Source organism: Rutidosis leptorrhynchoides, chromosome 11 (assembly GCF_046630445.1).
Source record: "Rutidosis leptorrhynchoides isolate AG116_Rl617_1_P2 chromosome 11, CSIRO_AGI_Rlap_v1, whole genome shotgun sequence".
NCBI lineage: Eukaryota > Viridiplantae > Streptophyta > Magnoliopsida > Asterales > Asteraceae > Rutidosis > Rutidosis leptorrhynchoides.
The window spans coordinates 73877777-73902964 of NC_092343.1; the positions used below are offsets into that span (position 1 = coordinate 73877777).

At 34.6% G+C, this 25188-nt stretch overlaps 1 protein-coding gene across 5 annotated transcripts in view; it reads left to right on the forward strand.

Annotated features, from left to right (window-relative positions):
• Positions 1-6196: 6196 nt before the first annotated feature.
• Positions 6197-25188, forward strand: part of LOC139876703 (mediator of RNA polymerase II transcription subunit 33A-like) — a 50802-nt gene continuing 31810 nt past the window's right edge. For 4 of the 5 annotated variants that reach the window (XM_071864074.1, XM_071864076.1, XM_071864077.1 and 1 more), the window contains exons 1-5: positions 6197-6306; positions 6396-6506; positions 6604-6952; positions 7637-8171; positions 8618-8964. In XM_071864074.1, the coding sequence (XP_071720175.1) occupies positions 6488-6506; positions 6604-6952; positions 7637-8015 (747 nt within the window). In that variant the 5' untranslated portion in view covers positions 6197-6306; positions 6396-6487 and the 3' untranslated portion in view covers positions 8016-8171; positions 8618-8964. Of the gene's footprint in view, positions 6307-6362; positions 6507-6603; positions 6953-7636; positions 8172-8617; positions 8965-25188 lie in introns of those variants that run through there. The other variant, XM_071864075.1, reaches the window with a different exon arrangement.

Consider the following 25188-nt stretch of genomic DNA (forward strand, 5'->3'; position numbering starts at 1 on the left):
ATTTTATGTATACTAATAATATCTTGAAATAATACTAAGTAAATATATATATGTAATTTGATTGAGAGAGTTTAGAGAAATATATTTTCAAATTTCTATGAAATAATGAAACCGATTGAATTCTATTTATAATAGATTTTTAAATTATTAAAGTGAATTATTAAAGTATGAATTATTAAAGTGAATTATTAAAGTATGAATTATTAAAGTGAATTATTAAAGTATGAATTATTAAAGTGAATTATTAAAGTGAATTATTAAAGTTAAAGTAAAGTAAAAGTAAAGTAAAAGTAAAGTAAAGGTAAAGTTAAAGTATAGTAAAAGTATAAAACTATGTACGTATAATACACGTATAAATATATTTAATATTAATTTAAATCGTTATATCATAAAACATTTTAGAAAAGTAGAATTATATATATTCATAATAGGTTTCAAGTTTTTAAATTACAGTCTGTTGGTGAAGCATGGGATAAAGTCCAAAGGTTTAATAAACGTATGAAATCATCTTAATGAAAAATGTCGAGTTACTTAACTTGTCGATATCCAACATCTAAGTTATTTACACTCGACGTTCTTACTTATAGATCACTTTACCATTTTCCGAATATTGTCAAAAAGAATAGATTTCTTAAATCACAGTGGACCTCATAACATTGGCCCGTAATCATATCATAATGTATCTGATAATTCAATCATTTGATATTATCTCTTAATTCTGTCGATAAATATATCGAAACAAATACGTTCATGTAAAGTATCATATATATCAAATACTTTGTTAATGTTTTCAGTTATTATATATTATATATACATATCTATATACACATAATTGTTCGTGAATCGTCGAACACGGTCAAAGGGTAATTGATTACATGAATGTAGTTCCAAACTTTTTGAGATTCAACATTACAAATTCTGCTTATCGTGTCGGAAACATATAAAGGTTAGGTTTAAATTTGGTCGGAAATTTCCGGGTCGTCACAATTTCCAAGTCTTATTTCATCAAATGTTACTTTAAATTGTGAAACTTGCATTTTGGCCAAGAGCCACCGGAGTACTTTTAAACCAAGTGATACAAGGAAAGATGTACCGTTTGCTTTAATCCACTCGGATGTTTGGGGTCCTGCACCGGTTAATGGGGGAAAGAATTTTCGATACTTTGTCTTATTCATTGATGATCATTCACGTATGACATGGATTTATTTTCTGGCTCACAAATCTGAAGTGTTTGAGAAGTTTTCCCATTTTTACAAAATGATACAAACTCAATTTAACAAAAATATACAAATTTTGAGATCCGATAATGGGGGTGAATTTGTCAATACTTCAATGAAACATTTTTGCAAAGAATGCGGGATTATTCACCAAACATCGTGTGCTCACACCCCCGAACAAAATGGAGTAGCCGAACGGAAAAATCGACTACTCTTAGAAATGACAAGAGCTTTATTAATTGAATCAAAAGTTCCAAAAAGTTTTTGGCCTGAAGCTCTTGCTTCCGCCACCTACCTTATTAACCGGCTACCTACTAAAGTTTTGGGCACAAAAACTCCGAAAGATACTCTTTCTCAATTTCATACTCTTCCAACCTCATTTAGCATTGAACCTCGAATATTTGGGTGCTCGGTTTTTGTTCACATTCCGAAAAATGAACGCACCAAACTAGATCCATGTGCGGAAAAATGTGTCATGGTGGGCTATGGAATTAACCAAAAAGGGTACAGATGTTATAGCCCTAAAAGACGTCATGTTTTCACTACAATGAACTGTGACTTTGTCGAAACCGAATATTTTTATGATACCCAACTCACGAGTGAGGGGGAGAAGGATAATGACACTCTCAGTTGGATGACATGGGCTCCACCTCAAATACCTCAAACACAAAACCATGAACCACCTCAAATACCTCAAACACAAAACCATGAACCACCTCAAACACAAGAGCCCGAGCCAACACAAAACACACAAAACCATGAACCACCTCAAACACAAGAGCCCGAGCCAACACAAAACCCCAAACTTATACAAACTTCAACACTAAACTCCGAGCCAACACAAGACCATGAACCTACAGAAACTATCCCACCGAACCATGAGATTACTGAAACCTCCTCGAACAATGAACATCAAACCCATGATGAACAAAATGACACAAATTCCGATGAAACCACCCAACGATATGTCCTACCTCAAAGAATCAATAGAGGTGTCCCACCAAAACGATATTCTCCAGAGAAAGCAGCGCAAAGATCTAGATATCCTATGGCTAATATAGCACAAGGAAATCTGTCAAAAGAAGCTCAAAAATTTAATTCCGCAATTTACTCTGAAAATATTCCAACTTCTGTTGAACAAGCGTTAAAATCAAAAAACTGGAAAAAAGCAATGGAAGTGGAAATGGAAGCTTTGAATGATAATGACACTTGGGAAAAATGTGTCATACCTCAAGGAAAAAAACCAGTAGGAAATCGATGGATGTTTACGATTAAATACAAACCAGATGGTACCATTGAAAGATACAAAGCCCGGCTAGTTGCCAAGGGATATACTCAGACATACGGGATTGATTACTCCGAAACTTTTTCACCAATCGCAAAGATTGATACCATTAGAGTTCTTTTTTCTATCACTGCAAATGAAGATTGGCCACTTCACCAATTTGATGTGAAGAATGCTTTTCTACATGGTGAATTAAAGGAAGAGGTCTATATGGAAGCACCGCCAGGATTCAGTGACAACTTCAAAAACAGGGAAGTTTGTCGACTTAAAAAGGCTTTATATGGGTTAAAAAAATCCCCACGGGCTTGGTTTGGGAGATTTACTTTATTTATGAAAAAATACGATTTCAAACAAAGTAACTCGGATCATACTCTATTCTTTAAACGAAGAGGAAATTTGATTACATGTTTAATCATCTATGTTGATGATATGATAATAACAGGAAATGATAAACAGGAAATTTCTAACTTAAAAGTAAACTTATTTAAAGAATTTGAAATGAAAGACTTGGGCAGACTTAAATATTTTTTGGGGATTGAGGTGTTACGATCCCAACAGGGAATATTTATCTGTCAAAAGAAGTATGTTCTTGATTTTCTTGCAGAAACAGGTATGATTGATTGCAAACCAGCTGATACTCCGATGATTCCAAACCAGAAGCTATATATGGAAGATGAAGCTGATCTTGCTGATAAAGGGCAATACCAAAGGATGGTGAGAAAACTCATCTATCTTGCTCATACTCGACCTGATATAGCACATGCAGTTGGAGTTGTGAGTCAATTCATGCATCAACCAAAGGTTCACCATATGGAAGCCGTAATGAGAATCATCAGATATTTGAAGAAAACAGCGGATCATGGAGTTGTTTTCAAGAAAAATGGGCATCTAAGAACTCAAATATATACAGATGCAAGTTGAGCTGGAGAAAAAGGGGATAGAAGATCTACATCCGGATTCTTTACAATAGTCGGAGGTAATTTAGTTGCATGGAAAAGCAAGAAACAAAAGGTTGTTTCTCTATCAAGTGCAGAATCAGAGTTTAGAGGGATAGCCAAAGGAGTTGTAGAAGCATTGTGGACCCGAAAACTACTAACAGAGATCGGATTTCCACCAGAAGATAGCATTCAGATATTATGTGACAACGAAGCAGCCATTGCCATATCAGAAAATCCAGTTCAACATGACCGAACCAAACATGTGGAAGTTGATCGACATTTTATTAGACAAAAATTAGATGATGAAATCATTTCCCTTCCATCAATCAGATCCGAAGATCAGCTAGCTGACATCCTCACCAAATCTGTCAACGGAAGACTCTTCAGCGAAGTTCTTGGCAAGTTGAATATTGAAAACTCCACTATTCAACTTGAGGGGGAGTGTTAGAATGAGTCAACAAAAAAGGTCAACTTACCATTTTAGGTAAGTTGACTTTGGGATCAGAAGTGTCCACTTCATCATATCCCAATTTGAAAGGTCACATGCATGCTCAAATGTAAACAAGTAAACGGCTACAAACAGGCTGCTCAGCAACAGTTTTCCATTTGTGTAATGGTGGTTCCAAAAGTCTTAGTGGAGCCTAACCATATTTAGAAATAGCCGTTGTAACACTTAGGATATAAAAGCAACACATAGCAGATTGCAAAACAACAATTGTATCAATTCAAGTTATATATCAAACTGATCAATACATTCATAAATCTTTAATTCTTGACAGCTTACTGTTGGAAAATTACGGTCTCAATAATTCTCACCACCCAGCCCAATAATAACAGTAAAGAAATAAGAACAATCCACAACACAGGAATTTAACGTGGAAACTCCAAAACAGGAGAAAAACCACGGGCCTCCAAAGAGAGAAATACACTATATCACAAATTGTTACAATGACATAGATAACTCTCTTAAACCAACTACACTCTCCAAAGTATTTAACTAAAACAACTCCCAAACAAGGGTAACAAAAAAAAGAAATAATCAAATACTTAAAGTGTATTGATTGGTGCAAGTTGGAATGATGCCCATGACCTCCTTTTATAACCAAGTCATCCACCTCCAACTTCTTCCTCCGATGTGGGATAACATTCTTCACAAAGTAACCATATCAATTTTTCTATTAAAAACAAAACCAACACTTACTTCATTTGATAGAAACTTTCTTGGACTTTTGGTTATTTTAAGAGTTTTCTTAATAGATATCGCATGAAGTTTATGTAAGACAAAATCTATAACTGTCACACGTTATATGTATATATACGCAATACGCCTATACAACTACACATATGTACAGATTGACTTATAGAAAACTTGAACTTATAAGTTATAACCATAATGTTGACGGATACCAAGACTATTTGCAGTGGTTGGGGGCGTGGGTTAGTGGTGTGAGTTGCTTTTTGTACTTTTTTTTATAACTAGGACCAGTCGCGGAGACAGGGAGGGGACGGAGGGGTGCCGAGCCTCCCTCAATGAGCCCAACCGCAATGAAAAATTAATAGGATTTGATTAATTATTTTACCTAAGCCACCCTCAATTCAAGCTAATTTAATTTTTAATTATTCGTCTAAATATCTAACTATCGATGTGTGAATACAACTTTGTTAAGAAAATGGATATAGTTTTTTTTTATCATAGTTATCTATTAATCAAGTAAGCCTCCCTTATCTTCGAATCCTGGCTCCGCCCCTGACTAGGACGTGTGAGTTTTTAATGTGGAGTAGTGGTGGTGTGAGTTTTTGGTGTGAGTTAGGAGTATTGTGATGATATTTTAAAATATAATTGGGTTAAGTAATAAAAATGGATAAAAATAATATTTTTAAAATAATAAAAAATTAAACAACCAACGAGTGTTGCTTGTTACGTTGAATGGCAACGTGCAGATCCAAAAAAGCCTCAACCCACGCATGGATACAGCCCATGGGGGCGTTGGCTGAGTGCCATGTAGGACGGCCACACCGTTGCCCACCACCAATACAACCGGTCTAAAAGGTCAAAAGTCTTTTGATAAATTCTACCAACTATTTACACTCACGATATTATGATTGGCACATTTCCCATATAGTTTGGGATAAAGGGAAGGGGGTTTTACTTTGCCGTGCCATTGGATCGGTTTTAAGGTTTACTCCCGGGCAGCGATGGGGGCGGGGTTATTATCGCTGCATCTGTATAGTTGAAACGGGAGATGATCGCAACGGGTGGTTTAGTCCCGCTCGGGTGATCAATCGTTGTCCAAAAAAAATAAAAAAAATTGTAAGAATGCTTAACTATCTAATCTCCATAATTTCATGTTAGTTAAAAGGTCTTATTATTTTATCGTCAGTGAAAAGTGACAACCATGTAAGATTATTTAATCTTGTAAATTATCTTCTTAACCGTATATAAGGCTATCTTAATTAGATCTACATTTTCTACGCTTCAGTTATTTTTAGAAGAAAAGTGTTACAATTCACCTCTATCCACAAAAAAAGAGAAAACGCCATTATAACATAATTTTATATTTTTGATCAATTTTACAGTATCAACATTAAAAAATAAATTTTCAAATGAAATACCAATACTAGTAATCCTGATTTTCAAAACAACTTTTGAGAGTAGCCTTAGGTCAAATCAGTATATAATTGAACATTAAATTCTTGTATGATCATTGTAGTGATGTTTTTGTATTTCTTACTTAGCCGAAACAAAAAGCTATAGTTACAGACATACAGAAATGGTGTATGAAAGAAGGAAATCATAATTTCTATGGCTTGAAATAGATCAGCCTGCTATTTATAGTGAGCAAGAGGATGATGTATCATGTTCAATGTTGAGTGCTGCACAACTTTAGTTGAATTTTGCTGTATAATTGTTGGTGATTTCAAGTGACTGAATATAAAATTATTGAACTGCTGTAGTGTAACCCCGTGTCGAAGAAGCCAACCTGCTGCATACAGGCTCTATCTCGAGCTCCTCAAGAGACACGTTTTTCCATTGGTTTCTGAAATCAATGGTCCAATGTATTGCAAGTATGTTTCTTATGCTCTTTTTATTGCATTGATTAATGCTGTTGAGTGGCTTGATTTAGTTCTTGATGTTTGAGATATCTTAACAATGCAATTGCAGAATCATATATGGAAGCTATCAATAACACTCTTCAACTCTCCCAAAGATTTGGCATTTCATCAAGTGAGCCAGGTTTAATCCTAGTTGAATTTGTTCTTGCTATAGTGTGGCAGTTGCTTGATGCATCGCTAGATGATGAAGACTTGTTAGAACTTGTACCTGAAAAACAGTCTATTTGGTCAATTAAACCAAATGAAATGGAAACTGATGATCATAATATCAGAGAAAATAAAATTGATTGCAATGACAGATTGTTCAGAACAAATACATTATTGGCCATTGAGATAATTGGAGAACTTAACCAAAATAAAGTAACTTCCAAGATCCTGTGCTTGGCACGTCAAAATATGTGAGTGCTGAGGGTTTGTACATCCATGATCTTATTTATATCAGAATTATTAATTTGTATTTTGAATACGGTTAACTTTAGAGGTGACAATTTTGACCCTTTTACTAAAACCATGATTACTATCGGAATAGCTTAAGAATGAAAGGTGTCAAAAAGCAACCCAAAGTGTACTTTTAAGGTATATAATACCTTCTAAGGGGCAGGGGTCACCTACCCCCAGTGGATTTGAAATTTTCAGGCTTAAAATGTTGGGATTTTTAATTTGCCCCCAGTGGATTTTTTTCAGGCCTAAACACCTCCATATTTCGCCTAAAAGCCTCCAGATTTTGCCCAAAAGCCTTCAGATTTTGCCCCCAACCCAAAATCCTATGACCCAAAAGGTTGTATTTTTCATGCAAGAATGATAGAAATTTTTTTTACAGTGAATGTGAACACTTTTAAATATTTTTTTTTGCCCCCAGTAAATTATTTTCTCTGTTTCTAACTATTTTGCATCTGAAAAGATGATTACTATTGTAATAGTATAGTTGTTTCAAAAATTCTTTGACATTTAAAGAAATACTAAAATTTTGGACAAAAATTACTGGCACAACCTGCACGACCCATCCCCTTTGGCACATTGTTAACATTTGTTGTCTCTGTTATAAAAATTATGATTTATGCTATAATAATTTCTTCGTGTAGGCCAATACATTGGGGATCGTTCATTTACAATCTGAAACTGCTGGCAGCAAACTCAATGTCTTTAAGAAATTCAAAAGATATTACTCTCGAAGCTGTTTTGCAGTTAACATCTGATAATTATGTACCACTATCACGTGAATGCAAAACAATATCTTTGCAACAGTTTCATGCAGTTATTGCTTCCGTATCACATGTACCATCTGCAGTTTCAAGTTATGGTGCGAGTTGGTCAGCTTTTTGGCTACCAATTGATCTGTTTCTTGAAGACACTATGGAGGGTACTGTTGTGGCTACCACAAGTTCTGCTGAAAGTCTTACTGGTGAACTCCATTCCGTATCCATATCCATATCCATATCCATATCTATATTGTTGTTTTGATAAAGTTGTAAAATATACTTGAGTGGGAAACATTATTCATAAGGTCCTCTAAAAAAATAAGTTCTTATTATAGGTCTACTGAAAGCCCATCGGGCAATTACTCAGTCTTCCTGACAGGATGCGTTTCTTGGTTTATGGATTGCAGTTGTTCAAAGGGTAAATATGTCTAAACTCTAAAGATTCTTGGTTTATGGATTGCAGTTGTTCAAAGGGTAAATATGTCTAAACTCTAAAGATTCTTTAGTTATTGTTAACATACTTACATAGGTGACCTTTCGCTTGATCGAATACACATAAAGCAAACATTTTTAACCTCAAAAATGTTATTCTATACTTTTCCTAAGTACTTACCTTTCATTACTAGTTTATTAATCCTTATTAGACATAATATGGATTAGGGTTACTTAATATATATTAGGTATTTAGCCCATTGATATAATGGGCTTTAAGGTTTAGGTTAAATTAGGCTCCAAATTTACTTAGTCTATATTTTCTCCTGTGTAATTCATTATTACTAACAACCACAATACAATAATACAATACATTACAATCTTTGTGGTTCTGTATGGTTCTATAATTCTACATTTTTTTTGGATTTTTAGGAAAGGGATGCTGTTGAGGGTCCAATACCCCGTCTCGATACATGTTTATGCTTACTTTTATGTACAACGACACTTGCAATTGTCAATATCATTGATGAAGATGACAGTGTTCTTATTAAGGAAAATGAGCATGAAAACATGCATATTAGAAATGAAACTCGTAGGAGTCTAATTTCAAGCCTACAACAGTTGGGTGATTTTGAAGGTTTATTGACCCCGCCAGCATCTGTAATATCTTTAGCAAATCAATCAGCTGCTAAAGCTATCATGTATATTTCCACTCGAGGAGTTGGTAATGGTTACCATGATGGTGTAAGCTCGAATGATTTTCCTGCTGCTTGTTATACGTAATCATCTTTTCGTTTTACCTACATCTTCATTTAGAGTTTTATTTATGTCTTTATCTTATAATGGTGTATCCTAGGAGATACACGCATAAAAACATCATTTTTATACAGAAAACTCGATCAAAGAGCATAAGAGATAATTAAATTTGTTGATCTTCAGAATTTACCGCCCAACGTCCAGCAGGCCGCCCAACGTCAAGTGTAAGCCCTGCAGGCAGCCTCTATGCATAAGCCCTTTAACTCAGCGCGTGAACGGCACGCAGCCACGTCAGCACACGCCACCGACATTCCGGATACTTCACGTAACAGAGCCATTCAGTGATTGACACGTGTATCCCGTGAATTTCAGACATTCTACGCCTATAAATAGACCCCCTGGGTCACCACATTACATCATCTTAGATCTGAACTTCAGTCAGAGAGAAGTACATTTTCTCTCTCACACAGTTCTTTCTCACTCTAAAACAACATTAGCCGCTTAGCAGCAGTGCGCTAGACGGATCATTACAGAATGGTCCACAGATTGATTGAGGCCACCCCACAGATCTTACATCTGTGTTCCGGGTCTGCAGAGATTATTTCTCAAGGGCAAACAACAATCAACAGTATACATCACACGCTGAGCAGCTAATTTTCTGTACTAGTACCTTACAGCCGCTATACGGAAAATCGTACTAACAGATGGCGCCACCCGTTCTAAAGAACTACTAAACTTTCAAGAGCACCAAAAGGCGTAATTGTCAGACAGCACCCATTGAAGCAAACATGATACATTCATGGCAAGCCGGACAGCGGAGAAAAGCAGAAACTTTAGAAGATTGGAAACAAGAAATGATTGCTTTTCCTTCCATGTTTAACACCAATCCATCTGATGCTCCTGTAGTGATTGAAGCTCGAATAGAAAATTGTGTTGTTGGAGGAATATATACTGATACCGGAGCAGGAGCAGATATCATGTATGAACATTGTTTTATACAACTACCGGACAGAGTTAAGGAAAAGCTAAAGGACACATTTGTTCCCTTAGCAAGCTTTGCTAATGATCCGTCATGGTCAGAAGGAAGCATAGTTTTAGAAGTCGTATTGGGAAAAACGCCATTTAAAAGAACTGCCCATATTGAATTTTTGGTTGTAAAAGCAAATTCACAGTATAATGTCATTTTAGGACGATCAACCATGATGGCATTCGGAGCTGTGACGTCAACGGTACACGGAATGATGAAATTCCCCATACCGGCTGGCATCGCCACGCTGTACGCTGAACGGAGAAGACCAATAGAATGTGTACAAATAAACAGAACAGCTGTTAACCCAATCATTCATGAAGATGGGTCAATATCACCAAATCCAGAGTTTCCAGATCAGAAAATCATAATTGGAAACACAATAACAAAAGAAACAAAGGAAAAGCTTTACAAAATCTTATCCACAAATTTGGATGTTTTTGCATGGCAAGATTATGATATGACTGGAGTACCACGTCATGTAGCTGAACATAAGCTTGGTGTGAATCCTAATATTCCACCAGTGTGTCAAAAGAAAAGAGGCATGGCTCCGGATCGAACAAAATTTCTCAAAGAAGAAGTTAAAAAATTGGTGGATGCTGGAATATTGAGGGAAGTAAAATACCAGACATGGGTAGCAAACCCAGTTATGGTAAGAAAGCCAGATAATTCATGGAGGATGTGTGTAGACTTCACAGATTTAAATAAAGCATGTCCAAAAGACAATTATCCTTTACCAGAAATCGATTGGAAAGTGGAGTCTGTCAGTGGGTATCAGTTTAAATCCTTTTTGGATGCATTAAAAGGATATCATCAAATCCCAATGGCAATACGTGATCAAGATAAAACAGCATTCCACCCACCAGATGGAATTTTTTGCTATATCATGATGCCTTTCGGATTAAAGAATGCAGGGGCAACTTACCAGCGCGTAATTGATAAAGCATTTAAAGATCAAATAGGTAAAAATGTAGAAGCCTATGTTGATGACATTGTTATCAAGAGCCATACAGAAGACAGTATGCTCAGAGATACTCTTGAAACGTTTGAATCATTACGAAAGGTCAATATGAAATTGAATCCTAAGAAGTGCACTTTTGGTGTAGAAGAAGGTAAATTCTTAGGTTATATTGTTACAGAGAGAGGAATCAAGGCTAATCCAAAAAAGATTCAAGCAATTGAAAATATGGTATCTCCTAAAACAAAGAAAGAAGTTCAAAGCCTGAATGGAAGATTGGCAGCTTTAACAAGGTTTCTATCAAGAGCAGCAGATCGATCATTACCATTTATGAAGGTTTTAAAAAGCTGTTTGAACAAAAAAGATTTTAAGTGGACAGAGGAAGCAGAAAAAGCTTTTCAGGATATTAAACAACTCTTGAAAGAATTACCTACTTTAACTGCACCAATAGAAGGAGAAACGTTAATTTTGTATTTGGCTGCTTCCGCAGAGGCCATCAGTTCGGTCTTGATCGCAGAGCGAAAGGGAATACAAATGCCTATATACTTTGTCAGTAAAGTATTGCAACAGAGTTGATGTGTGCGAGGTGTGCTAGGAAATAGTATTATTTTTACAACGAAATACTATTAAATACGATACAATTTTATACAAGATATTTATTTATTTATAGAATGGATATACCTAAACCTTGCTACAACACTTATAGGCAGTGTACCTAATCGTACAGTAGTGTAGTTTTTAGTAAGTCTGGTTTGTTCCACAGGGATCTTTTAAACAAGCTTAACGCTATATTAGTTTTAACTTATAATTGTAAAAATACAAAAATATATATAAGTAGTATTATTATTATAAAGGGGGTTTTTACCGTTTAATGACCGGTTTGTCGATTTTAAAACTTTAGTCGCAGTTAAAACCTAATGTAAAATATTAAAAATAAATATAACTTAAATTAAAGCGTAAAGTAAATAACGATAATGAAATTGCGATAAATAAAAATGCGATAAAATAAAATTGCGATAATTAAAGAGTACGATAATTAAAAATGCAATTAAATAAAATGACAATAAATAAAAGTGCGATAATTAAAAGTGCAATTAAATATGAAATAAAAGAATTATGCTTATTTAAACTTCCATAATCATGATGTTTGACGTGTTGATTTTTAGTTTATTCCCATGGGTTAATTGTCCTTTGTCCTGGATTATTCGATATGTCCATACGGATTTGTCCATAATAGTCCATCAGTCATAATCATAAAGTGCGAAAGTCTTCGTCAAATTATTCTTATTCCTGAAGTTAAATATTCCAACTAATTGGGGATTCGAATTGTAACAAGGTCTTAATACTTTGTTTAATGAATACACCAGGTTATCGACTGCGTGTAGTCCAAGGTTTTACTACTTTGTTAACAATTACACCAATTACCCTTGAATGTAATCCACCCCTGTTTCAACAAGTCTATTAACTATTAATCCAGTTCCGTGTCCGGTAAAATGAACAATTATTGGTATTTATAGATATCCTGCCCACCGTACCCAGTCAAGCGTATGTGGTTATATATAAATACGTCAAATTATAAGTCTATATATTAAATCAACGAGGTATCATTTAGTTAATATAAAACTCATTAATAGCCCATAGTCTAATTTCCACAAGTGTCATTCTTTTATCTAAACCCCAATTATGGTACAAAGCCCAATTACCCAATTTTAATATTTAGCCCAAAATCACGATTACTTCGGCATTAAATAAGCATAATAATAACTTAGCTACGAGACATTAAATTAAAAATAACATTAACCATAACTTACAGTGATTAAAAATAGCGTAGCGTTACACGGACAGAATTTCGACTTATACCCTTACAACATTCGCTAACATACCCTTATTATTAGAATTTAAAATTAAAATTAAAATTATAATATAAATATAAATATATATACGTTGATAGCTGAAAGGAAAAAGATGTGTTAAAGTTCGAGCAAAACCGCGAAATTTATAGGCATGTGGCCACAAAAAGTGGCCCATGCGATCGCATGGAAAACAAGCCTACAGGCCATGCAATCGCATGGAGGTAGGTACCAGCTCACATAAGTTTGTTTTCTTGTTTGCCGACGTTTATAATATATAATATAATATATATATTAATTTTAAGAATTAATTATATATTATGTTATATTCATGTGCATAGTTGACTTGTAATTTTTAGTCCGTTGTGTCGAGCGTTGAGAGATGACTCTGGTCCCGGTTTCGGTTTTTTGAACGTCCTTGCGTACAATTTAATATCTTGTATTTTGCGTTTTGCGTCTTGTACTCTTGTAGTTTTGAGACTTTTCTCATCAATAATTGGAACCACTTTGATTGTACTTTGTACTTTTGAGCTTTTTGGTCGTTTGCGTCTTCAATTCGTCGAATCTGTCTTTTGTGTTCACCTTTTATTATTTAAACGAATATCACTTGTAAATAGAACGATTGCAACTAAAAGCTTGTCTTCCTTGAGGGATAATGCTATTAAATATATGTTCATTTTTAGCATTATCAAATATTCCCACACTTGAGCGTTGCTTGTCCTCAAGCAATATAGTCTTGAAATAAAAATACTAGAATCACTTCTTTATTCTTCACACTTTGTACATCAGTGATTTCTATACGGCGGTATAAACAATGGTAGTAACGATGTGGTTTACAGTCCCACATGACTATAAAAATTTAGATCCTTAAGGAAATTGGATCTTTATGGAAACATTTGATCTTTTGAAAATACGATCTAGCTTTTACCCTAGATAAGTTTTCCGGAATAACCCTTCACCGGTGTCTGCAAAATATTTTTGTGGGTTTGGTGGGTTTCAGATTTGAAAATTTTAGCTCAAAACTTGCGGTTTTGTGTCACCCACTTGCTAACCTTGTATTGGGAAAGCAACACGTCCAGTATACTTGCTCCGTATATTACCTTTCGGTAAAATACCGTCCGGTTGTAAAGGAAAGCGTTGAACAATCAACTGTTAAGGCAATGTCCCCTGACATGCTTTTAATTATGGTCTATAACGTGTCGGATGCAATTACTATCCTTGGTAGGAGCAATAGTAAAGCTCACCCTATAGTTTTTCGGTCTGGCACAAGGTCCTGTCTTCGACTATGCTATGCAACCACCATTCTTACGGTTGACACCCGATTTGGTTCAGGTGACCTAATGAATTCCAGGTGAATTCCTAGGATTTTACGTTCAATGGTAATGAACGCATTGAAAATGGGTTTTCAGAAAACAAATCGGTTTGTAATTTTGATCAAAATATTTTCTCGTTCAAGCTCGAGTTTAGATATCATCGAATTCCATGAGTTTGTAATTCTCAATCTTTAAAAGTCAATCTCAAGGATTGAGTAATATCAGGCTTAAAAGCTGATTTTTGATCTTTAAGGAGATTATCCTTTCTGGGGATCTGATTCATTAGTCTTATCAAGCTAATTTGCACGGCGTCCTCCCCATTTTACTAGACAGATCCTCTCATGGTTAGGATAAGTCTGACCACTTGGCGACCCTGTTTGATGCTGAGGTCCGTGGATTTCCTGCTGATTTTAGAGATGACTTTTCTAGATTTTTCGTCAACCTACAGCTGGTCTGGACGACAACTTCATGACCTAAATCAAGAAGCGCGTTTCTTTTTTGGAAGACTTTACTTCCTTTTAATGATGGAATTGATTCATCGTGTAGATCCATCTTTCTTTCAAATATATTACAGTAAATTGGGTAAAATTGTTTAGATTAGTCCAAAGCAAAAGTATCTTCAGTTATTTGTACAAAAATATGTGATATATGTTTTAAATAACTTGGTAAATTTTCCCACACTTGGCTTTTATTTTCTTTTATTTGCCTTTTTATTGTCCTCTATTCCATTTTAAATGAATTCTAACATTTTAGGCTGTTTCTCAATTTATGTCATTTCCGAGGTAACAATAATTTCGGTGTTAACACCTAGTTTTATCGTTCATAAATATGTATAAACATGATTTTGAGTTCATTTAATTGAAAATTTTGAAAAATTTTACTAGAATTGGGTAGTCAGTATATAAGACTAGAGCTGTTCTTTATTATCAGAGAGCACTAGATTCTAATACAACTACTGCATTACTAGTATTTTTAATGGTAACCAAGTGTATAAGGTAAAAATTTTAAAAATTCGAAAGAATTTAACCCCTTCCCACACTTAAGATCTTGCAATGCCCTCATTTGCAAGAAATCAGTAACAATTTAAATTATTGAGGGTGATTAGCGTAGAAAAATGATTAAATTTTACCAAAGTTTTCAAACATATTGGCGTTTGTTTGTTGAATGATAAATGGTGCACATCATTTGTTCATTAAGTCTTGTTGTTACATCATATTTGTTTTTCGTTTTGTCGTCAAAAGTACTAGCTTTTGCTGAACTTAATGCCAGTCTTTGAAAATGCGCTGTTTTACCCTGTTGTGTACATGAAATAAAATACATACAATACAAATATAAACATGCATGGTAATTTGAAATGGGACTTAAAATCCCACTTTCAAATCAAATATGAAACATTAGTACAACAAATAAAAATATTAAACATTACAATAAAAGTATCATAATATAATGTGTTTAAACATAAATAAACAGAAATAATAAAAATTAAAAATCATATAAATTACCAACCGGAACTAAATCAATCTGGATAGGGGTTCCAGTTCATGTCGTCGTCCGGGTTCCATGGTTGGTGATAGGTGTACTGGTATGCCTGGTTAGGGTCGTAGAGAGTAAATGGCGGTCTCATCTCGGGCTGGTGTGGAGGATAGTAAGCTGGTCGGGTCGGGACATAGTGCTCCTGAGGTGACAGCCGGCTCATAATCTGATGCTGATGATAGTCCCATCTATCATGCTGTCATTTCCTGGAATGCTCGTAATCATTCCGGGCTTGCCACTGCTCCATCCGACAAAATCTCTCCGCGTTTGTCATGTCTACCTCATCTACACACTGGTAGACATCAGTCATAGCCTCTCGAATGACATCCCTAATGTCATCCACTTCCTCCATTTCCTCGTCTGATCCTCTCTCTACCTGTGGATGACTACCTTCATAGGGTACTGCCTGATTGCGTCTACTCTTTAATACCTTAGCACCAGCATAAACGCTCAATCCTAAAGGCTCAACCTGTTCTCTACATATCAAAAGTGGACCCCCTTGGTCCCTATCTACACCTAAATACTCTCCAATGAGAGTAACAAAAATACCTCCTCCAATTATCCCCCCTTCCTGTATTCCTTCCACCATTTTAGATAAATAAAAACCAACACAGTAAGGGATATTAACAAAGCCTCTTGGGTATCGAATACACTTTAGGTAAAATAAATCATGTAAGGTCAATTTTTCCTTGTTGTGACCTCTCTGTGTAATCGAGTTATCCAAAAATCTATGAATTATACGAAGCTCGGCTCTGTTAATATGTAAGTAGGTATGTGTTCCTACCCGCCCAAAAACATTATAATCTGACATACGCCTCCAGACGGCGTTCGCTTCAAAATTCCTATCTACCATTTCACCATGATAAATCAAATTAATACAATCGGGTTGTAGTAATTCAGCAGGCGTATATATCTGCAAAGCCCTGGCCATGTCCAGCATGGACATCCTGTACATCCTACGACCAAGTATAAATCTAAGAAAACTTCTATCATCTAACCTACCTACATCTGCATTTAATGCTATAGTACTCATAAGCTCGACACACCATTCCTTATATACAGGTCTACGAATGGTGAATAGACGTTTCCAATCGGTAAAAGAAGAACTGCCATACCTTTGAATCAGTAGCAGTCTAACACGGTCAGCTAGATGTACCGTTTCCAAAGGATTCCAATCAATTACCCTAGGCACCTCTACATCTTTCGTTACTAATTTGAATTTATTACTTTGATATGCCGGGTAATATCTCCAGCTTCTATCGAATCTCAGATTAGGATGCAACATATGTTCAGGAATTGTCGGGTATTCTACTGGCGGATGTATTGGAAATACTGTGAAGGCATCAACAAATTTTAGCGGATCATAATAACGTACGTGTTGATTAGGTTGATGTTGTTGTTCCTGTTGTGGTTCTTGTTCGGGTTCTGGCTCGTATTACGGCTCATATTCTGGTTCAGGTTCTTGTTGTGGTTGTCTAGATGATGATGAAGCACCAGCAGTATTGGTTTTCTGCAAAACACATTAAACACAAAATTTGTGCATCTAAATATGCATTAGTGTTAGCAAAATAATAACTTGAAACAATTACAATAACATGTTAAATCATAATTAAACTTATACATATTTTCACAATTTATTAATTTTACACTTTTTCAAATAAGCTTTTATGAAAATGTATACAAAGTTCATAAGCATTTAACTCAAATAACATGTCAAAATAGTCATTACAAATAATTAAACAAGTCTCAAATGACAATTATATCAAATTAATCAAGTTCATGAATTTTAGACTTAAAAGTCTACTTTAATCTCCAAAAATTATGTTTAGGATCAATGTTTGGATCATTTAGCTACCTAAACATGTTACACTACTTAATTTAGCAATAATTCATGATAAAAATCGACCATAACCTGTTTATATCAAAAAGCCCCAAATTGCTCAAGAACACAAACCCTAGATTTCTAAATTTTTTGAAGTTTTTGGCTTCAAATCATGTTAAATAGCATCAATCTAGGTTATACATGCATAAAATACTAACAATTTAACTCTAATTACACTAGAAATTAACAAAATTAAATTAGGTATAATATTGGTAATTATCACAAAAACTAGAAATTTTAAGAGTTTAGGGGTGTAATTTTTACCTTTTTGTTGAAGAATTCAAACCTAGGCATGATTAGAGCAAGAAAATTGACGAATTATGGTGAAATTTGGTGATTTTTGGTGAGGATTTGAGTGTGTGTTCGTGTGTATATGTGTGTGTAAGTGTGGAGACAGAACACAGCTCGCAGGGTTTTATGTTTTTGGCCTGGATTCCAGCTCCATGCGATCGCATGGAGTTGCAGTGCAAACCCCATGCGATCGCATGGGGTCCGGGTACAGTACTTTTTCCTTTTTTTTTATTTATAAAAACCTTATACTTATTAAAACATATAATTAAATAAAAATAAAAATTTTGTTTCTTTTTAGGATGAGGGAATTTCGGATCGTTGTCCTAGTCTGTCACTCGACAAAATTTTAAAATTTGTCAATTCAAAGCGTGGTTTTAAAAGTAAAGATTTTTGGGTTTTTTAAATATTTTTGGCATACTTTAATTCAATAAGATTAAAAATAATGATAATAAAAGTTCTCGTCCCTCCCTTGGGTAGAGCAATTTCGGTTCAACGACCTAGTCTTCAACTCACGACGAATTTTTAGAAATCAATTTTTAACTTAGCGAAATAAAGTAAATTTTTATTTTTAAATTCACACCAAACTTTAAAAATGCATAATTAAAAATTCATATTATTAAAATTAAAAATTCACACCAAATTTATATTATATTTTTGTTTTTATACATACAAACTTATATTAAAAATATTAATTTTTTTCAAATATTTATAAATTTAAATATATTGATTTTAAAAGGTTTACAATATTAATTTAATATTAATTTTAAAAACAAAGTAAAAATAAAATTAAAAATCTTTTTGGTCTTTTATCCTACTTTAATCAATCAAATATTATCAAAAATATACACCCATCTTTTCGGTAAAGTAATTTCGGTTCCATAACCTAGTTTAACTCATGACGAATTTTTGAAATATTTTGGGTTGAATGATTAAAGATATTTATACCTTAAGAATAAACGGTAAATTTCGCAGTGATGTAATGAATTTTTGCATGATATCAATAATTTCGGTCGCAAAACCTAATTTTATTTAATACCAATTTAATACTTTATAGCGAACGATTTAGCGTTTATTATCAAAAGGTTAAAAGCAATAAAAATAAACATAAAAACTGTACATACTTACCTGTGAAATAGAATTCTTAGTGACCTGCTTTAGCCCACTCATAAGATAGTCGGACTAATTGGTTTTCCATAGCTACATAGGCGTAACCTCGAGCATTCAACGTTTTTTCTTCGAAACATATGAACGGTCCATCTCTGCATAAAGTAACGAATTCGGTATTGGAATATGTCTGATTCGTCGAGCATTTTCCTTCGTGTGACCATTTTCCGCATTTGTGACATCTTTCAAGGTGTCGTGCTCTTCTTTTCGTTGCAGATTTTGATTTTCCTTTACCAAAATGTAACTTATTATTTTCGTTCCTGGATTCTTTTCTTACTCCGTCCAATTTGCCCCTGATTAATGATACCAATTCACTTGGAAGGGTGTCATTATTTCATTTAGTGATTAAAGCATGTAGCATTAGACCATGTTTTAGTTCACAGGAAGTCTTCATCTCGTAAAACCTAAAAAAAATAAAAATTCAGAATGGGGGGGAGAAGACTAGTTCTTTAGGGTCTGCTAGGGAAAGACCATTCGGGTTCCATTCTCGAGAACTACACGAAAACAGAATATCTAACTCTAACAGAAATACATATTATCCTTTAAAGACTTGATTCTCCCCACACTTAGTTAGATGTGGTGTTGAAATTGTGATTAACTTCGTTTTTAATTGGACTATCAACAACTTGTATATCTTTGACTTTTGCTTCAAGCCAATTGTTGATTTCCTCCGTAACTTTCACAAATTCAACTAACATTTCCTTTTCTTTTGGTGATAAATTGGATAGTAATCGGTTACATAACTTAAAGTTTCCCTTAATCTTAGCATCGTGAATCCGTTTATAAAGTTTCTTCGTTGAACTGTTAAAAACGGGTTCATCTAATTTCTTATCATCAACGGGGTTCTTTGTGATCGGATCATCATTAAGTGTTTCTTCATCTTTCCCACACTTATGCATTTTTATTGGTTTAACAGTTTTGGTTGGTGGAGATCTAAACTTTCGATTCACAAAGGTGATCGATGTATCACCATCCCTAAGTGTCATTCTACCTTCTCTTACATCAATGAATGCCTCAGTGGTTGCTAAAAATGGGCGACCTAAGATTAGAGGAATATCAAGGTTTTCCTCCATATTAATCACTATGAAGTTTGCAACAAAGGTCAAACTTCCCACGTTAACAAGTAAATTATTTGCTATTCCAACCGGGTGTTTAATAGTTAGGTCAAATGATTGAACCCCTATTTTGGTTGGTTTTAATTTACCCATACCTAATTTTTTGTATAAGGAAAGAGGCATAATATTTGCACTTGCTCCTAAATCTTCGAGTCCATTATATACAGCACCATCATTAAGCAAACAAGAAATGATAAATTCACCCGGGTCTCCTGCTTCAGTAAGTCGAGTTGGTTTGTAAACCTTTTTCGGGTGTTCTTTTCTTAGTTCTTTCACTTCTATTTGAACTTCTTGTTCACATTTTTCTTCGTTTCTTGGAATGGGAGGTTTGTATAAGAATTCTTCTTCATCACTCCAATTTGAATCCTTCTTATTTTCCAATTTTGATTTTTCATATGTTGTTGATAACATATTTATGTTTTCATTTTGAAGGTTTTCTTGGGTGGTGAAATTATGATTGACTTCATTGTCAACTTTCATCGGACCATGTATGTAATGTTTAACTCTGTGACCATTAACTTTAAATTCAATCCCATTTGAATTTATTAACTCTATTGTTCCGTATGGGAAAACTCTTTTGACTATGAATGGTCCAGACCATCTTGATTTCAATTTTCCAGGAAATAGCTTGCATCTTGAATTGAAAAGAAGAACTCTGTCTCCTTCTTTAAATTCTTTTGAACTTCTGATTCTTTTATCATGCCATTTCTTTGTTCTTTCTTTATAGATTAACGAATTTTCGTATGCTTCATGTCTTAATTCTTCTAATTCGTTTAGTTGAATTAACCGTAGACGTCCAGCTTCATGTAAATCAAGATTACATGTCTTCAAAGCCCAAAATGCTTTGTGTTCAATTTCTACTGGAAGATGACATGCTTTTCCGTAAATGAGTCTAAAAGGTGTGGTTCCAATTGGAGTTTTGTAGGCTGTTCTAAAAGCCCAGAGTGCATCCTCCAATTTCATGGACCATTCCTTTGGATTTGATCCTACGGTTTTCTCTAGAATACGTTTTAAAGCTCGGTTGGTATTTTCAGCTTGTCCACTTGTTTGTGGATGATATGCAGTTGAGATTTTATGAGTTACTCCATATCTTTTGAGAACTTTCTCAAGTTGATTATTACCAAAATGAGTACCCCGATCACTTATTAAAGCTTTCGGTGTTCCGAACCTTGCAAAAAGATGTTTTAAAAAGTTGACTACAACTCGTGCATCATTAGTCGGGAGAGCTTGTGCTTCCGCCCATTTAGATACATAATCAATGGCTACGAGAATGTAGAGATTATTATGAGATTTTGGAAATGGACCCATAAAGTCAATACCCCAAACGTCAAATACTTCACATACTTGAATGACATTTTGTGGCATTTCATCACGTTGACTTATTTTTCCGGCCCTTTGACAAGCATCACAGGATTTGCAAAGAAGGTGTGCGTCTTTGAAAATTGTAGGCCAATAGAATCCAGCATCGTAAACTTTTCTTGCTGTGAGCTGAGGCCCATAATGCCCTCCTGTTGGTCCTGTGTGACATTGGTTTAATATTTGACTAGCTTCATCTCCGAATACACATCGGCGTATTATTCCATCAGGACAACTTTTAAACAAATGTGGATCTTCCCAGAAATAGTGTTTTATATCACTAAAGAATTTCTTTCGTTTTTGGTACGATAATCCTTTTTCAAGGAATCCACATACTAAGTAGTTTGCATAGTCTGTAAACCATGGAATTTCATTATAATATATCTTCAATAGATATTCATCAGGAAAGTTGTCTTGTATGGCCGATTCATTTAGAACTTCTAATTCAGGATTTTCAAGACGAGAAAGATGATCAGCGGCGAGATTTTCTTTTCCCTTTTTGTCTCGGATTTCAATATCGAACTCTTGTAAGAGTAAGATCCAACGGATTAATCTTGGTTTAGCATCTTGTTTCGAAAATAGGTATCTAAGAGCAGAATGGTCAGTATAGACCACCGTTTTAGCTAGTACGAGATATGAACGAAATTTATCAAAAGCAAAGACAATAGCAAGGAGTTCTTTTTCAGTAGTTGTATAGTTCGTTTGTGCTCCTTGTAACGTCTTACTAGCGTAATAAATAGGTTGAAATCGTTTTTCAATCCTTTGTCCTAAAACGGCTCCCATTGCAAAATCACTTGCATCGCACATGAGTTCAAACGGTAGATTCCAATTTGGAGTTATCATGATTGGCGCATTAGTGAGTTTTTCTTTAAGAATATTAAAAGATTTGATGCATTCATCTGAAAAGATGAATGGAGCATCATTTTCTAGGAGTTTATTCATAGGAGTGGCAATTTTAGAAAAATCTTTTATGAAACGTAGGTAAAAACCGGCATGCCCTAGAAAACTCCTAACTCCTCTAACATTGGTGGGATGTGGAAGTTTAGCAATTACATCTACTTTAGCTCTATCCACTTCAGTTCCTTCCTTTGAAATTTTATGACCAAGAACGATGCCTTCTTTAACCATGAAATGGCATTTCTCCCAATTAAGAACTAGATTTGATTGTTCGCATCTAATAAGCATTCGTTCAAGATTAACTAAACATGATTCAAATGTATCACCGAAGACTGAAAAGTCATCCATGAAAACTTCCATGCATTCTTCTATCATGTCGTGAAAAATCGCCATCATGCACCTTTGAAAGGTTGCAGGGGCGTTGCAAAGTCCAAATGGCATGCGTTTGTAAGCAAAAGTACCATAAGGGTACGTGAATGTAGTTTTCTCTTGGTCTTCGGGTGCTATTGGAATTTGAAAATATCCGGAAAAACCATCAAGGAAACAATAGTAACTATTTCCGGCTAATCTTTCCAACATTTGATCAATGAAAGATAAGGGAAAGTGATCTTTTCTGGTGGCGTCATTTAATTTTCTATAATCAATACAAACACGCCATCCTGTTACAGTCCTAGTAGAAATAAGCTCATTTTTCTCATTTGTGATGACAGTCATGCCACCCTTCTTAGGTACGCATTGAACTGGGCTTACCCATGGACTATCAGAGATTGGATAAATTAAACCTGCATCAAGCAGTTTAATAATTTCTTTCTTAACAACATCTTGCATATTAGGATTTAGTCTTCTTTGGTGTTGCATATACGTTTTATGACCTTCTTCCATAAGGATTTTATGTGTGTAATACGAAGGACTTATTCCTTTAATGTCATGAATCTTCCATGCAATAGCTGGTTTATGAGCTTTTAGCACAGAAATGAGTTGAGATTTTTCATTTTTAGTAAGAGAAGACGATATTATTACAGGTAATTCAGACTCACCATGTAAATAAGCATATTCCAAATGGTTTAGAAGTGGTTTTAACTCTAATGTTGGTAGTTCTTCTATCGATGATTTATATCGATATCTGTCTTCTTCTTTTAGCATTTGAAATTCTTCTGTTGTTGGTTCATATCCATTAGCCATAAGTGTAGCTAACATTTCAGTTTCATCAATTGGTTCAGTTCCTTCTCCTAAAGAACATTCTCCTGTTCCTTGTAATTCTGGAAATTCTTCTAACAATTCTGCATGTGAATATATAGTTTGAATATAATAGCATGTATCATCTGCAGATTGCGGTTGTTGCAATGCCTCTATCAACAGAAAAGGTAACACTCTCATCCTCTATACTTAGGGTCAGTTTCTTACCAAACACGTCTATCATTGTTTTAGCCGTGTTTAAGAATGGTCTTCCTAATATGAGAGGAACTTGAGAATCTTCTTCCATGTCCAGAATAACAAAATCTACTGGAAATACTAAAGTACCAACTTTAACTAGCATGTTCTCCATTATCCCTCTAGGATATTTTACTGATCGATCGGCTAGTTGTATGCTTATTCGTGTTGGTTTCAATTCTCCAAGGTCTAGTTTAGCATATAGTGAATACGGCATTAGATTTATACTAGCACCTAAGTCTGCCAATGCTTCTATTGAACTAAGACTACCCAGAAAACATGGAATTGTGAAACTTCCTGGATCTGATAATTTTTCTGGTATCTTATTCAACAGTACTGCAGAACAATTAGCATTCATAGTAACAGCCGAGAGTTCTTCCATTTTCTTTCTATTTGTGATTAGATCTTTCAGAAATTTAGCATATCTAGGCATTCCTGAAATCACATCAATGAAAGGAAGATTTACATTTATCTGTTTAAACATATCCAAAAATTTGGATTGCTCGTCTTCAAGTCTTTCTTTTCTCATTTTACTCGGGTAAGGAAGTGGTGGTTGGTATGGTTTAACATAAGATTTTGCCTTAACTGTGTTATCTTCATTAACCTTTTCAACTACCGGTTCTGTTTCCTTTTCTTGCTCAGGTTGTGGTTCTTGTGGAGTAGGAATAGCTTCATCAGAAATTACAGGCATTTCAGGTGGTTTAAGTGTAATACCACTTCTTGTGGTAATGGCTTTAGCTGTTTCATTCCGGGGGTTAGCATTTGTATCACTAGGTAAACTTCCCAGTTTTCTTTCACCTATCAACCTTGCTAGGTTGCTCACTTCTTGTTCCAGATTTTGAATAGAAGCTTGTTGATTTCTAAATGCTTGAGCATTTTGTTCATTGGTTTGTTTCTGAGATGTGAAAAACTGAATTTGAGATTCAACTAGCTTTGACATCATATCTTCTAAATTTGGCTTTTAACATCGGTTTGTGGTGGTTTATTTTGAAAAATAGGTCTTTGCTGATTGTAAGTATTGTTGGATATTTGTTGATTACTAAGACCTTGTTGGTTGTTGTATGGAATATTTCGGTTATAATTCTGGTTTTGATTGTAGATTGGTCTTGGCGGTTGATAATTATTCTGATAATTATTTCTAGGCCTTTGGTTTATGTATGAAACATTCTCTCTTTGTTCCATTGTTAGTTCAATACTGAGACAATCTTTTGTCAAATGTGGTCCTCCACACTGCTCACAACTAATTCGTATTGAGTGAATATCTTTAGTCATCTTTTCCATTCGTCTCTCGACAGCATCTATTTTTGCAGAAATGGAATCTAAGTCATGGCTAGAATCGGCTCTAGCTACTTTAGATGATCTAACGATATCTTTTTCTTGGTGCCACTCATGTGAGTGGGAAGTAGTGTTATCAATAATTTTGTAAGCAT